Source organism: Lytechinus variegatus, chromosome 3, assembly GCF_018143015.1.
Source record: "Lytechinus variegatus isolate NC3 chromosome 3, Lvar_3.0, whole genome shotgun sequence".
Classification (NCBI taxonomy): Eukaryota; Metazoa; Echinodermata; class Echinoidea; order Temnopleuroida; family Toxopneustidae; genus Lytechinus; species Lytechinus variegatus.
In genome coordinates this window covers 35,421,393-35,438,593 of record NC_054742.1, presented here as the reverse complement: position 1 = coordinate 35,438,593, position 17,201 = coordinate 35,421,393, and the positions used below count along the sequence as shown (strand labels likewise).

General features: G+C 35.4%; 1 protein-coding gene across 3 annotated transcripts in view; it reads right to left on the bottom strand.

Annotated features, from left to right (window-relative positions):
• Positions 1–1,796: 1,796 nt before the first annotated feature.
• LOC121410879 (angiotensin-converting enzyme-like) overlaps positions 1,797–17,201 on the bottom strand; it is a 31,428-nt gene continuing 16,023 nt past the window's right edge. Inside the window, exons 2-13 of one of the 3 annotated variants that reach the window (XM_041603232.1) lie at positions 16,134–16,292; positions 15,739–15,826; positions 14,804–14,947; positions 12,801–12,992; positions 12,311–12,408; positions 11,238–11,410; positions 7,367–7,590; positions 6,169–6,313; positions 4,649–4,747; positions 4,199–4,321; positions 3,583–3,764; positions 1,797–2,532 (exon numbers count right to left, since the gene is read on the bottom strand). In XM_041603232.1, coding sequence (XP_041459166.1) covers positions 2,450–2,532; positions 3,583–3,764; positions 4,199–4,321; positions 4,649–4,747; positions 6,169–6,313; positions 7,367–7,590; positions 11,238–11,410; positions 12,311–12,408; positions 12,801–12,992; positions 14,804–14,947; positions 15,739–15,826; positions 16,134–16,292 — 1,710 coding nt within the window. In that variant the 3' untranslated portion in view covers positions 1,797–2,449. Of the gene's footprint in view, positions 2,533–3,582; positions 3,765–4,198; positions 4,322–4,648; positions 4,748–6,168; positions 6,314–7,366; positions 7,591–9,190; positions 9,415–9,955; positions 10,180–11,237; positions 11,411–12,310; positions 12,409–12,800; positions 12,993–14,803; positions 14,948–15,738; positions 15,827–16,133; positions 16,293–17,201 lie in introns of all 3 variants that reach the window. The other 2 variants (XM_041603231.1, XM_041603230.1) reach the window with 2 other exon arrangements.

The following is a 17,201-nucleotide window of genomic DNA, read 5'->3' as shown; positions in this document are numbered from 1 at the left end:
TTTTGTGAATCTATAACAAGAGGGTCCTTATTGTCAATTGTGTAAAAATTGAAATATTTTATAATTTAAACAATTAAAAAAAAATAAGTGAATGAGGGACATCAGCGACTCTCATTATCACTGAGTTGTGCATATAACTGTCTGGTGAAAATAAGCGAAATTTCAAAATGTCATAACTCTCTTTATTACATCCAATTTTGATGAAGTTTTCAGTGTTATGCTAGTTCGATTTTAGTCTTTTTCTCCAAAAACTTTTTTTTCTGGTGTGGACTTGACTTCTAACATAGCAAGATACATGTGACTTACAGACTAGAATATGAAGTATAAAATAAACATATATCAAACGTTTTCCTTGTGATGTAATTATTCGTGACGGTGTTTATAGATTTTTAACTGTAAACATGGTAAAGTGCGTCCCAGAAAAGAACGAAACCGAGATTTAGCGATGGTTTACCATAACTTAGTCACAAATACAATAGACAAATGATCTACCATTGTAATGCTTATAATCTCCTCTTTTATCTGAAATTACTTAGAATATTTCACAGTCACGTATAAGTGACCAAAACAATTTGAAGAGGGGATACAAAAAAAGTCATTTGGCGGGCTGTATCTGGGTTTCAAAAAGAAAACCACATTATGGAAATACAAGCATTGTTTCGAGGGAACACAACTTTTTTATTTCTTGATCATTTTCTGTGATTAAGGTAACAAATAAAAGAGCAGATATTGAACTTTTAGGCATGAGACTTTCGTTTGAAATTATGACACTCTCCACCAAATGGGTTTTTGGTATCCTTTTTTTCAAATTGTTTTTGCTCATTCATGCGTGAATGGGGAATAATCTAAGAAATATCTGATGAAAGAAGAGATTCTAAGCTTTACATTGGTATGTCATTTGTCTATTGTATTTATGATTAAGTTATGATAAATAATCGCTAAATCCCGGTTTCGTTTTTTTCTGGTACGCACTGTAAAGTTAAAATAAGATGAAATAAAAGAAATATTAATGTTCTCAGTGATGAACTCGATTGGTAGTATTTCACAGGTATATCTTTAGCTAAACATGAACAACAGTGTTTAACACGATCGGGATTAAACTTTTGGGGTGTTAATACAAGCAAAAACGGTCGCTGAATTTTTATTTATTCTTCATCGCCTCCGTACTTCTGCTTCGCAATATGAATAAGTTCTCTAAGTTCTCTTTTCTTTTGATTTTTATTGCGTTGCATTCCATGATGATGATATCATTCGCATGTTGTTATGTTTAGATCATCTTTTACTTTTATATTTATATGATATTTCATCTTATTTTTCAGTTCCGGTTTCAGATTTTACATCATTATTTCATATTTTAAATGACACTTGTAGTTTCCCTGGTTTTGATGGTTTCATTTTGTGGAACCGCCTAACAGCTAGAACAACTTTCGTCTCTTGATATCGGCTTATATAATTAAGTATACTGTACATGTATATGTAATATAACATACGCTAGAATAATGAGTTGATTTGAAGTGATTATTCAAGAGTTCATGTTTCCATATTCATTTGAAAACCATGATACAGATGTTGAATGTAAACGGCTCTTAAATTTATGTCAAGAGATATGTGAAAAATATGAATTCAATGACGAAAATATTCTACGGAACTGAAATAGTGATTGTGCTTTATTCTGAAATTAAAAAGTACTACTGATGAAGATGATGATGCATGTAGACATATATATGGTATTGAATATGCAAATTGTTACTTATTGGTATAATAAAAGTCATTGGAAAATGAGCGTTTCGAAATTGTCAAGTCTTTGTGTTTTATTTCCAGTTCACTGTATTACCCAGACGTCGTTGAACACTGGTACTCCGTGTCATAAGAACATAACTACTAAATTATGTCCCGATCTCAACTCAAGTAAAAACCAATGCTCTTCTGAATTACAAATGTATGTCTTAGTATTTATCTTCATTTTCTAATATACAAATAAAATGAGTGTTTGTAAATTTGTACTCCACTAACTTATCTATATTATCTAGATTACAAAATTTGTGAAATAATGCATCTATATTGCATTGCTATTTAATTATTACAGAAAACATCGTAGCTATGCTCATAATTGAAAAAAAAATAGTAGTTTGTGATATGGAATATATATAAAACCCTAACCGTGAATAATCGTTTTCGAATACCAATACTTGGGTTAAGACCGGCATATAAAAGTTAATTTATGATTGCTATTTCATTAATCCACTATTATTCGACTTCAACTTTAGTACGGATATAAAACAGAATTTCTTCGTTGTTATAATACACACTTTTTTGTGAAAAAAAAATGTCACACCTGATGACGTCAAAAGACACCAAAGATTTTTTTTACACCATGATAATCGTTCTGATGTAACAGATCACGGTGAGGAGTAAGTTTAAGCTACTAAAGAATTACAAATCTTGGTTCCTAAAATATTCTCGCAAGTATAATGAATATGCAAAGGAAGATCGCTGTCGTAGAAGGCTGTACTGTTACGCCAAAGTTTGGATCTGCAAGATTAAAACAAAAAAGAACAGATTGTAAGTTCATTCAGATATCAAATGATATTTGCTCAATTTAGTGTAATTTAAAAATGGCATTAAAGCTCAAGCTCAAATATTTCATTCAGCTTTTAAGTTCCTTTGAAAACCGTTTTTATTTGGCTTGTCAATCTGGCAATATTTGGATTGTAACTTTGACAATATTTGGCTTGTCAATTATATCTAGTCAGTTAGTTATTCACCTATAAAGACCTTCGGGTGGGTGTCAAGTAAGCCTTAGTTTATTAGGTAGTCTTTTGACTACCTAATTTTTTAAGAAATGCTTAATCCGAATCCTCATTTAGTCTTTTATTTTGGCGTTATAATAGTCTTAATTTATAAACTGGCCCCTTGTTGTTCTTTTCTTTACAGTTTGTTCGTTTCAACTTACATTGTACACTTTTTATATTCATGTTTGTTATATGTTTGTATTTTGTTGTAGGGCCTCCAAGGACAACAGCATATCAATTACTGATGGAGCCACCCTACTAAAAAAAGACTGATAAATAAATGAATAAACAATAAAAACGGTATTAATTGATAAAGTGTTAATATGATGACTATAATTGTTGGAAGCGCATAATGAGAAATCTTTTCACTTTAACATGGCTAACATAAATCATGGATACACAAGGTATGCTAAAATGAATACCTATTAACACCAGCCCTGCTTAAATGTGTGCAAAATAAGAAAGTAAACAAGATTCAATAAAAAAAATACAGAGGCATTTTGGAGACGAATTTCAAGCCATGCATTCATTTAGAGTACAATGTCTTTTAAGACAAATGTGACGAAGGCAAATGGTTGTGAAGTGGCAAGTAGGAAGTTGGGGTCCGTTGTCCGAACAATAAAGTAGATAAAACATCATAAAACATAAACAATAATTTTGAATGCTTGTGCTTTGTAATGTCTGATATTAGTTTCAATTGTTGATGAAATATTGGTCGCAAATTTCCTTCTTGTCTCTGGCCGAAAAACCAACCTGTGTGGACATGCAACAAACCGGGTATAGTACTGACCTGCTGGTGTGTATGTTTCTGGCCATCCTGCAATGTCACCATTTCGTTCATTCTCTGCTTCCAGATAGTCAATCAGGGGTTGGAAGTAAGTAACAAGAGCAGTAGCATTCATTTCACGAGAACCGGTGATTGCTTCCATGGCGTTAGGCCAAGGCTCACTTGAACCCTTTTTCAGCATGTCTCTGAAATCATAGATAAATGTATATCACCTTTAATAGAGAGAGAGGAGGGGGCGGGGGGGGGTCGATTTATCTTTGCACCCAATCCCTCTCTACCGAATTTCGACAGTTCTTAAACCGCATTGTACTGATAATGTGAATCAACCAAATGGTTATCTTCTAATTATTTTTGTATAATTTCTATTTAGCATGCTTTTACACTTGGATTGACTTGTTTGCTGTGATGCAAATTTCGATTTTAGGACGTATAACATAGACCCAAAGGTTACATAAGATGAAAGTTATTCTCAATATAAAGAATACGTACACAAAATAAGCACGCCAATATCATCTTCGTTTATTTAAATCAATAGATTATCGAACAAAGAAAATTGCCTTGATTCAAATATTAATAACACTTTTATAGTAAAAAAAATGGCTGAAAACGCGGAACTTACGACAGAAGTGTACCAGCTTCTCTTGATTGGTAAATATCACATTTATGAAGAGGACCAACATGACCTGCTGCTTTGCACAAAGCATCGTGAAACTGAAACTGTATGACAAAACTGATGAAATACCTGCAAAGAATGAGACAAATCTCTTGATGAAAAAAAGAAGAAAATCCACATGAATGATCGGATTCAACATGAAAGTTTCAAAATTCAGTCTGTGAAATGTTTGATGGAGTCTGGGTCTTCCCATGCGTCGGATTTCCACAGAAAACACAAACAAGAAATAAATTGCAGACACCAATAATGTTATCAGTTGGCATTTGTTTTATGCATGTTTGTTAACTACGATGAGAGCTTCTCATCAAATAGGAGTTTCCCTTTTTATACGTGGCCACTATTTGGCAAAAAATTACCTGACGATGTTATCTCCATAATTTCAGCTTTTATTCTCACCTGATATAAGGTACGTCAGAAGGAATGTGGAACTTGGCTGCAGGGTCGAAATCTTCTTCCGTACGGGTTACAGGTGGGATGATGCCCTGGTATTGCAGTCTTATGGAAAAAAAAAGTGTACATTAGAAAAATAACAACGACGCTAATTCGGTCAATATTATGGTTGGGATCTTTGAAACCTAATTTCCAACTCAAAATTCATCCTGATTATAATTATAAACCCTTTTTGTGTTTAATGCCTTTTAATAAGTGAAATCGGGATTGTTTCTATAAATCCACCTTTTCTGTCCCGCTGCATCGTTTCTCAAATCAATGTTGTACAAGTAGCATTCTCATTCTGTGATTTGTCATTTAGAAATAAGTATTAATCACTGTCTATTTTTGTTATGTTAATGATGAGGCGTGTCTCCATTCTTTGACTGGCGCTTCTGCTATTGAGTATTAATTAGACATCTAACGCTCGAGTCCCCAAGTGGCAATCTTTTATCGTGCGAAATACCCGATGTTTTTTTTTCTATTTGAAGGAAAATTCTTAAGTGACTAAATGTGTGATCTCTGGAATATAATTTTGATTCAGGAATAGTGGAATGTCATTTGATAAAGATTACGTAAATTAATTTATTCTCATGGTATTTTGGGGAGTTAAAACATCGTTAAAATATTTTCGTTCTAAAGCTAGTGTACCGTATCCAACGCAGATAGCTCTACTAGCCACGGAAAAGCTGATAGGGGTGATGGGTCCTTCGGGACCGGGGCGCGGCCGGGCGGGGGGCAGAGCTACGTTTTCAGCAGGGGGCAAACATGATACCTTGACTTGCAGCGGCAGCGGCCCAAGGGGAAACCTAAATTTGATGAGTTAAAAAAACAACAAAAATAACATCCTGATAAAGTCTGGGTTTACTGTATTCGCATGCACCGATATTGAATGAAAGAGTCACAGCCAACAAAAATAAAAGAAGTACGTGTTGGTGCAGTTGATAGAGGTACCGTTATTCATGCATACATAACAGAAACAGTACAAGTTAATAATGAAAGTACTTACTACTAACTAGACTATCAGCTGGGGCCTGGCCCTGGCTATCCGTTCACTAGTCTTGGCCCCTGTTACGGGAAGCTGCATTTCCCAAAGCCCAACACTCTATAGACTCATAAGACCTACCCCCACCCTCATCCAACAATCTTCCCCTATTATGCCCGAGCTCGACTGGGTACGTGTCAACAGGGTGGGGAAAGATATGAAGATTTGGGAAGGACTTGGGTGGCGTCGTCTACCATGTCTACATCTTCTTATTCTTCTTTTCCTTAGTTGCTTCTTCCTCTCAAAATTTCTGCTTCCACCTTTTTTCCCCTCTTCTTTATCTATTTCTTCTCCCTCCTCTTCATTCCCCTTTTTAATAGTAATTTTACTTCTATATCTTCTATCACCACTGCTAAAAATGTTATATACCACTTTCAATGTCACCATACTTTGACTAGATACTTCATTTACTACGTGAATGTGTCCACCGACTACAACTTACCTTAGTTTCCACCAGTCTTCATTATACTTTGATTCGGGGGTAGTTCCGTCAAAGATTCTCCATCTATATCGATCCATTAGGTACCCAAAAGGAAGGAAAGCAATCTTGTCCAGTGCCATGCTCATCAAAAAATTCAGATCGGCCTCTGTAATAACAGATTTAGATGTAAAATAAGATAATAATATTGCTGTATTGGGAGCGCGTTGGATATTTTTTTGTGTGCAATTGTAATGGTCTGAATCTGTGCAATTTTAGTTATGACCTATTTTATCCTACTGGGAAGAGGGAATGGCAGAAACAATAATTTTGCTGTGATATTTTAGAGAGGACAATATCATTAGAAATATGCCGGGAAATATGATAAAAAACAACAATGTTTCATGAAGAAACAAAACTACAATGTTTAAAAGCATATCCAACATTGTTTGTTATAAATTGTGACTCGATTCGGTTTAGTATGTAAAATCTAATGAGCCGTTGCTAGTAAATTATAATATACTGTTACTTTGTCCCTATCAATAAACCTGGCAAAAAGCATACCATTCAAGTTCGCACAATCATTGATGGGAAATGTTATTTTTCACTCTACAAAAAATTGACTATACTGACACTTGCATGATAACATTACATATGGAACAATACGAAGACAAAGTTGAAACAGATTGGTGGAACGAGTGCGTAACATGGATTTTATATTTAGGTCACGGTTTACAAGATGTGTTTATAGAAATGGAAAGACAACACTTTGTTTGTTTTCGGATTAAATAACAAGTGAAACACAAACACTTATGGTAAATGACCCAGACTTAGAAAATAGATTTGTAATAAGATGGTTTCGATGTGAGCATTGAATAATTAGACGTATGTTTATACGTATAATTTATGTAATATTACGGAGGCTCTATTTTATGATAAAAATGTAGAGCCTCCAATTTGGTCATTATGGGATGGATGGAAGGCAAAGTGCATAAGAAAGGTTTTAAGTATGACATAGCGCATAAGAACAAATTTGGTTCCATTAAATAGTGCAGAGCTGCATATTCGATCAGTTTTTAAAAAATTCCACGAGTCGACACCAAAAATATTTTGAACAACTATTTCCTATAGGACTACTAACCCCGACTTATCCATCCCTCAATTTGATCCTAAGTTTCAGATTCGGAAAAGGGGAATATAAAAGAGGGAATCCCTGATATACCGTCGTGATCTGCAACTTCATTCAGAAGACCGACGGAGAAAAGATGCTGTGGTGTTGAGACAGAAAGAGCTAGAACGTCACCCACAGCCTCATGAAATCCAGGATTGGCACCTCGTCTGTACTTTACAGGTTGATCCTTGTATTGCAGATAATACTCAACATGTCCCATCTCGTGGTGAATTGTGATGAAGTCGTCCTGCGTGATATCTGTACATTGCTTGACTCTAGAAAATCAATCGAGTTTTATTCTTCATTGCATGCTGGTTTCAAGATCAAGAGAGGGTTCGGATGCAGGCAGGGGTGGACTGGTAGTCATGGTAGAATTGCGGATTCTACTAGGATCCACGGTAGAATAGGTGAATGAGACAGGTTTTTCATTTAATCCAACAAGTGGTTTTTGGACAGAGCTCAACTCTGAGACTTCTAGTCCACCGGTTTCTCTGATCCACCTGCGAAACATAGGCCCACCTCTCGTTGGAATCAAAACTGGTAGTGCCGGGGGATGAATGAATGTTTAACTTTTTTAAAAAATCAGCCAATACATGCAGCATAAGAGGATTTTTAATTGGTTATTTAGGTTGTGCTTTGCCGTGCATTTTGAACATAATTCTTCCATGCAGGTCCTGAAGAAGGTTAGTCGTGTTAGTAAATAATGATCAGGCGATCACTGGATGCGGTGAGGTGTTCGATCGTTCGTAGAGGATGTCATTCATGAGTGTGTTGACACATCACAAGTATCCCACACTTTAAATCGATGGTTAACAAACTTTGACGTAGATAAGAAAGTTATTAACTTTAAAGTGTACTACAAAAATAACCAGTTCGTGTTCAATTGATTCAAAGTTGCCACGCGTATTTTTGCTCAGCTTGCTCCTATAAACAAATTGACTAAGATCCTTTCTTCAAAAACTCTGAATACTCAGATTAATGTTTTGAAGGAATTATAATACAAATATGGTATTTATGAGATAATTTATCCATCTAAGGTTATATTCGGCCTTTATACTGACTGGGTATAAGTGAGTGACTTAAGTAATAGGTAATACTGATCTCCTTATCAACTGCTGGACATTAGTAGAACAATGGAGATAGGAAGTACTCTTTATTTAAAAAAAAATTACAACACTTAGCCCAGTGAACTAGATGCTGACTACATAATGCAGTACACAGTAAAAATAAATGCATGCAATGCTGTTTACTAGATATGAACTGAACAGTTTGTCTTGTGATATAGTAGATTGTTTTATTCTGGAGAAAACCATACTTGTGCTTTTGCTCCACTTTCTAATCGTTAAAACTGTATAGAAGTGTTGGTGTTGGAATGAGTTAAATGATGTCCTAGATGATGTTAGGATTTGATTGGGTTATTTTGAGCACTGTATTCGGGATGTTTTACGGAAGATGGTGAGATTCTAAATGGTAATAGCTGACGCAGATGATGAACTCTGCTATATCAAGCTGTCTTTCAATATTATTGTTCAAGACATCATCCATTTTGTTTATCCTTCCCAGGTTGAATATTTGAATTATATCTGATTCTTGTAGTAACTTGAGATTTCATCCCTGAGCTGATTTCCAAAGCTTAAAATGCGTTTGGTAATCGTGCAAAATTGCAACCTATGTTAGTGATTTTATCTCAGGGGAGTATGGCCTTAACTATTCTGGCGGCGTAAGATAATCTATAAAATTTTCTTAAAACATGAAAGACAGCGTAATAGGACATGTAGAATGCAATCCTGTACGATACAATACAGTTAAGATAATAATCACGAAAATACGGAATGTGTATGACTGAAGCAGGCGGCAAACATGTATTAAGTATACCCTCATCATCTTCGACCTCGTCTAAGAGACCAACAGCTTTAAGATGGGCCGGTGTCGAGACAGAAAGAGCTAGAACATCACCCACAGCCTCATGGAATCCAGGATTGGCACCTCGTCTGTACTTTACAGGTTGATCCTTGTATTGCAGATAATACTCAACATGTCCCATCTCATGGTGAACTGTGATGAAGTCGTCCATGGTTATATCCGTACATTGCTTTATTCTAAGAAACACAAAGTCGCTGATTATAAATATCAATTAAGTCCGTCCAGTTTTTAGAATATGATGCTCGTAGAGGTATGAGTTGAAAAATGTAAAAATAAAATAAGTCGTAAACGGGATAAACTTATAACCTTCTGACCTATTCGAACTTAGTAGCGCCATTTGTTCCGTTTCACTTTTGTTTTCCCTTTGTTTATTTTGCCTTATGTTCATTTTTCTATGAAGATGAATCTGAATTTGGACCACTTCACTCTAAGTCAGTTGAAATGAGCCAGATGCATTGGTATATTTGAAGCCACCAGAAATTATAAATTACCAAAACTGATAAAACAGCATCAAAGCTGAATTGGTACATAATTTGGAAAGTTATAATAAAAGAACTTCAGAATGTGCTATTTCTATGTTGACCCAAACATATTTTTGGTTAACAGGCTGAAAAAAGGAAATGGAGAATATCACGTTTACAGATGTAATGAGACTTGATAAAGATGAGATGAAAACAAGATTGTGTATCCAGAATAAACGATGTAGATAGAAAATACCCTCATCATCCTCGACTTCATCCAGGAGACCAACAGAATAGAGATGGGCTGGTGTCGCGACCGACAGAGCGAGTACATCGCCTACGGCCTCGTGGAATCCAGGATTTGCGCCGTCACGGTATGACACTGGTTGGTCCTTGTACTGTAGGAAATACTCAACGTGTCCCATCTCATGGTGAATGGTGATGAAATCATCCATGGTTATATCAGTACATTGTTTGATTCTAAATGTGGATCAGATACATCCGGGTATGCAATGAGAGAATGTAGAGAGTATACAACAAAGGATGTCAAAATTGTATTTGAGCAAAAAAAAGGTACATAAATATTCTCTCAAACCCAAATCGTCTTTTTCCGACACTGAATTAATACAGATCATCACACTAGAACCAGCCCCCCCCCCCAAACAGTGTTGGAAGCCCAATATCTCAACCTTTAAATGATCGATATATGATATTGATTATGGTAATATATTTTGTCTCTGTTAAACCGTATGAAATTTACGCTGTAAAAAAGGGGAAAAATGGAAAAATATAAGTTCAATGATTCAAGCTTCCAAATTTCCTTTGAAACAAAACATGAAACAGAACCATACAACGAAGGGAAGCAACACCAATCTACACAAGACAGCATAAACAACAGTGGTGCACCTAGATCATCGTCAACTTCTTTCAAAAGACCAATTGATTTGAGATGAGAAGGTGTGGATACAGAGAGAGCAATAACATCCCCTACAGCCTCATGGAACCCCGGGTTGGCGCCATTGCGGAACAGAACGTGTAGTTCTTTGATCTGGAGGTAATATTCTACGTGACCCATCTCGTGATGGACGACAATGAAGTCCTCCATGATCACCTGGGTACATTGGGTTATTCTAGGAGAGGTGGAAGAAGACGACGAGGAGGGCGATGGGGGGATAGGAGTGGGAAGGTTGCAGGAGGTAGGGGACAGTAAATGTAAAGTAATGATGTTAGCATATATAGTAGATATTAGTACGTATACTTTATTATCATGCTATTTTAGTACTATAATATCATAATGTTTTAATACACAACTGAAGAATTTAAAGCCAGCCTTTATCAGTGTTTATAAAACATTAAATATTTCCTTAACTTCGAAAATGGAAAATACACCGATATCAGAGAAAGGTAATTACCACATTTGAGATGAGTGTTAAGTAGTCCTAATACGAATGTACAAAAATCCCACAAATTTCGAATCGTCAATATTACTATAATCATAATCTCGTACTATCAAAAACCGACTGAGAGATTTGGGTTACCTGAAATCCTTTTGGTTGTAAAAGTCCCAAGCTGAAGCATGGCATACAACATCACGTCCATCGCTTGGTCGTTCAAGCATCGATTCGTTCCAGAATTCTTCAGGCATGGGGATCAGTCCAAGTGACGCAAAAAACTCATCTGAGACTTGAAACATTTGCAGGGGAGTATAACCCTGTATAAAAGTATCACGGAAAACGTTTTAAAACACACGATGTTTAGAATCATGCCATCATATTAAAAGGGAGGTTCACCCCGACAAAAAAAATTAACATTGCAAAAAGGACAAATAAATATTGGTTAAAGTTAGAGGAAATACCACCAAAATTAAAAAAAAGGCTATTAGAATTTTGATTTGTGACGTCATATGTGAGCAGCTTCCAATGTATGGTGAATTAAAAAAATCGATGAAATGTCACTTTCTCCTAAAAAAAAATGAAAATCGTTGTTATTGTACCTTACATATTATCAACAGACAACGCACCTGAAAGAAGACAATTAATATCAATCATCACGATCCTTTCCAAAATTGAGAGTTGTACATTAATTTTTATATTACATAACACATGAGGCAGCTGCTAGTTTATGACGTCACAAAAACAACTCAAATTCTATTAACTTTGTTTATATTTGATGAATTTTCCTCAAAACCTTCACCAATATTTTTAAATCATTTTTTCTTCACATAAAAACTACGTTCACCAAGTTTATGTCGTTCCGATAAATAATGCTGCCAAATTCCAAGACACATGTGACCAATGATCACAAACATGACAGTGGATATCAGGATATATTCTCTGCTCGACGGTAATGCTCGATTGTCCATTCTTTTCACTATTTGTTTTTTCTTCTCTACTCTACTCTACTCTACTCAACACCACTCCTTATAACAAACGCACAAACATCCAGACAGTTTCTCTCTAACATGTTCAACTACACAGAAACACTTTCTACTTGTTTCATTCTCCTTACCATTTTCTCTCATATAAAGGAATCAGCAGTTATACCATGCATATACATACTATATCCATGATAATTCATACTCTATACGTACAATGTAAATAGTGCAACTTACCTTTTCAATAAGGACTGGCGTGATATCTACACTGGGTTTATTAGGGAATGGCTGGCAGAGATCTAGGAGTTGGAGCCAGGATTGGGCCCACATATTACCTGTATGTTGTGAGACACCACATGATTAGAGAACATTGAATGAAAACTTCAAAGCTTACCTCTTTCAAACTTTTGTCCCAATAGATTTTCTCTTACTTTCGGATCTTTGTATTTTAACCATTTAAAATGATTTCAGACAATCATTGTTATTTATATGATATCTATTTAGCCTTTAAAAAAACTTCGATTTGTGAGTAGGTTTCGGAACTTGGTTACGAAATAGCGCCATAAATTACATACATCACAACGGAGCTGCATTGTGTTCTCATGATCTTAAGAGCAACAACGATTATTTTGAAATGTACCGTTATTTCAAGAATGGACAAAACCATGATCGCTATGACCCAAAATCATATCATCTATTTAATTTGACTAAAGTATATATGGCCTACCAAGTATGTGAGCAGGAATAGGTCCACGCAGGTTGATATAATCGCTGCCATACACATTGTATAACTTTCTACGAACATAAGCGTGCAGGTTGGTGTAAAGTGGTGTGAGTTGATTGTATAGCTCCTCGGTCATTTCTTCTAGATTATCCACCTCATACCAAGAACGCCAGTAAGCTCCGTTGTCAGGTTGATCTAAAATAAAAACAAAAATCAGTTGATAGATAATATAATTTCATTATATTGTCATAATTGTAGAGCTTTTTGGTAAATTGTTCTTGAGGGAAAAGCCTTTTCCAAACAGGGGTAATTTTCAGAAGGTGTGTGTGGGTGTGTTAGGAGTAAATGTCCCCTGGATCAGTGCCTGGCCTGTATAGACTCAGTTGATTTCGTACCAATAGAGCATGTTATTCTGATAATATAAAACAATGAAACAGCTCCAGGGTGCATTGAGGACCAATGATGCAGCTCTTTTCAGCGTTAATTGGCATCTTATACACTTTGGCTCTACCCATTTCATATCAAATTGAAAGCACAAGGCATAATATTGTTTTATTATGTTCTTCTCCTCTTTCGTCTTTATATCTAACAGTCCATAGTGACTTGAAGATAAAAGAGGGCGGAAATGCCCAAAGGGGACACCCTTGATAAACAGCATTTCCAATTGGAATACGTTATGACGTCACAGCATGGAGTGTTTTTAATGACGCAGACAGTCGATTTGTAAATAATTAATGTCTATGCCTCGACCACGACTATCAGTATGTCGGTAATTCCTTCGTTTCATTGCAGATCATGTCTTGAATATGTTATGAATTTAATAGTTTCATTCTCAGAAACAAATTGAAACGCACATTTCAACAAAGTTCTGATTAGTGAGTCTTGCCTAACTGCTGTGTACTTAATTAATTCCTCGAAATACTCATATTTAATATATTGTAATAAATCTTTTGATTGTATTGATAAGCAGATGTGTTTCATTAAAAATATCGATGGGCTGCCCCTTTAAATTGACTATGTTGATAGCAATTACATAATTAATTTATTTCATCATTACTGTCCCCATTGTATTTGTATAGGCCTAGTATTATCGTCTTGACTAACATTATTAATCTTGAAAATAGCCTTACTAAAATTGTATTATCGTGTTTTGGCATAATGTTTTTGTTCATGACATTTAAACATTATTTTTTTCCCCAATGATTCCTCTTTGGATTGATTTTGCAAAGTTAAATTGAATAATATCAAAGCATTCCACAATGAGTGTCAGCGACATCTCAACAACAGGAATATTTTAATGTAAAACTATCAGTCTTAGAATGCTGGAATGCTAGAACATCAGCAAACTAATTCTTTAGGATTTTAATTAACTAGGGGTTTCGTGAAACAATCTTATCATTCACACCACGTTGGACTGTTAGCATGATGAAATAAAAAACGGTATTTCTCACGTATCATTTACTTCCCATGTCAAAAATCAAAAGAAATCATGAAAGGTCAAATCCTAAAATAAAATTGTAAAAAGTCCCGAGATTCTCACCAACGTGATTTAATGTCTATCCTGTACATTATATGTTTATACATACATCGGTGTTTAAAAATAAAGCATTGGTGTGTGGGGGTCTGAAGAGGATTTGGTGTGGGTGCGTGAGTGGGTTTGCACAATGCCTCTCTACTATTTTCATTTGTTATAGCCATCAGTGGCGTAATGAGCCAAAAAATTTGTTAGGGTCAGAAATGACGTATTTAAAAAAAAAGTTGCGAGCGAGCAAAAATTTCGACATTTTTTATGACTAAAATTCAATTTTGCGATAATTTTTTACATAATATTCTGAAAACAATATTCATATGACATCCTTCACTAATTCATTTTGTTTGCTCTTTTTTTTTCTTGGTCTTGACAAAATGGGGGGGGGCAATCGCCCTCAAGCCCCCATCTGTACGCCACTGATAGCAATGGGATCAATAAAGAGTGAATTATGTGCGTCATCATGATAATCATTTACCATTGGCTTGAGCAGCCATATTTTTCAGTTCGACGTATCGGACGTAGTCCTGTCGGGCTGGAGCTCCGACCTCATCGCGCCAGGCATCCCATGCCCAATAAAGTTCCTGGTAGTCACGTGACTCAGCCATGATCCTGGTGAGATCTTTGCATATATCATTGAAATATAAACAGAAGAAAATTCATATAGCAAATATTATGCTAAATTACATAATTCATACTTTTTCACCGACAGAATAGAAACTCGTTATATTAATGTAGAAAAAGAAACCCGCTTTGCGAATTCGAACACAATTTCATGCAACAAAGTATAGAAATAGCTAATCCAACTTTAAGGGCCAGCAAAGCAAGTAAAAACTAGGAAAATTGAACAGGGTAGTCGTAGGAGTATTTAGTAAAAGTGAATTTCCGAAATGTTTTTAAGTCTCCCTTAAATAACATTTATTATTGCGCCATGGGTCCGTATTCTGATAGCAGGTTTAACTTAAACTCAAGTTTAAGTATGGATAGCCAATTGTTACATTAATCACTAACAGTAGAGATATCATACTTCAGCTCGATTGGCTCTCAAATCATTCTAATTGTCTAAGAAGTATGAATTATTGTCTTCACCATCGATGAATCAGGAAAAAGCACAGAAAACATAAGAAACATACAACTTTAATAACAATGTTGCTACTTTTGGCTTCCCATACTTAAACCACAACTTTAAACCTGAGTTTAAGTTAAACCTGCTATCATAACACAGGCCATGTTGTTTAAAAGAAAGCGCTGTGCAATCTCTCTCTCTCTCTCTTTAAATATATATTTTCAAAAAAAAATAAAACAAAACTGATAAAACATCTAATATTTTCCTTGATATGATATTACGGAAATGTAACTTATTCAAACGGAAGAGCGGATTTATTTTGACAGGATGACATCTCAGAACCTCACCTGGTTCTAAAGAATAGCAGGTACCGTCCTCCTTGCAGGGTTTTCCTGTTGCATAGCGAGTCTCCATGTCCGATAGTAAGTTAGTCAGCTGTATGAAGTAGAGCAAACTCACAAATAACTCAAAAAGTTGAACATGAAATTACGAATAACGAATGTATAAATTTGAATAAATTTTCACATACTTCAATGACTACTAGCTAATTATGTCTTTCGAAAGGATCACCCTCCTCACGCCAGAAAATGTATATCTGAAATATTCTTCATGTAGAGCAACTTCCCGATGAGTGAAAATTTGTCTTTGAAGATTTTGCTCTTTGGCTAACCGCTAATCTTAAGATGTGCTGACTAGAAAAATACGCATGTGCAAATCTTATCCGGGGGATGTTATACCCTACCTCTTCCAAATCTTCCTGGTTTTCCAAAGCAGCATCACCAATGTATATTAATTTACCCAGCAGTCGCTTCGTGTTATCAGAAAACCCAGTCTGGTCAAACTGCAGAGCCTGCGTTCTCATTTCATTATCAAAGTTTGATGCGGCCAAACTAGCAGCCACCTGAGATTTGAAAAAAAGGAGAAGACAATCAATCATTTGAAATGTATTCATGATGAAGGATTATGTTCATTAAATTCTTGTATGGTTGTATAGATTTCTACCTATTTAGCAAGATAGGATACCGAATTTGTATTGCACAAATCTTCTCTCCCTGCCTACACATGTATGCTCAAATCATTGAATAAAGGGTATAGTGAAATATTAGTGATAGGACTCCGCTCTGTCTGATGTCAGAGTTTTTTTTACCGAGCGGTGGCGTTATGAGCCAAAAATTGAGGGGGGGCGGGCAAAATGGTATGATAAATCTGTAACATAATATTCAGAAAATAACATCACACTTTATCCTTTCTTTGCCTCTTAATTTGTTTTCCTTTTGTAGTTTTTTGTCTGTGGATTTTCAATTCATTTTTATTTTGTCTTGGTTTTGGAAGGCATGGCTCCACCCCCCCCCCCCATCTGGTATATGTCATTGATACTAACTTGAAATTTAATAGATACAGAATGTAACGGATTCATTCAAATATTTCGCTCCTATACTAAATAAAATATGTTAATGTCCTGTCCTGCGACTGGCTGCTAAAACAAGAAAAGATGTGGATTGCGTTTCTGGCATTATACAAAACTGGAATAAAAGCTGAGCCTATATATGTATTGTGTACAAAAGTTGCTCATACCTTATATTACGTTTCGGAACCATATGAATGTATTTTGTTTTGAAGAATATGATTGTATTTTCAAAACAAATTTTGGACTTTGCTCACGGAGGTTATTAGGGGAAATAAAAACAAATATTTGTTTGTAATATCAGAAATCAACAGGGTAAAGGTCACGATGATGCTGACAAGACGAGATTGTAATTACAGACTTCGTATAAGACCATGAAAAATGAAATGACGAGATATGAAGTTC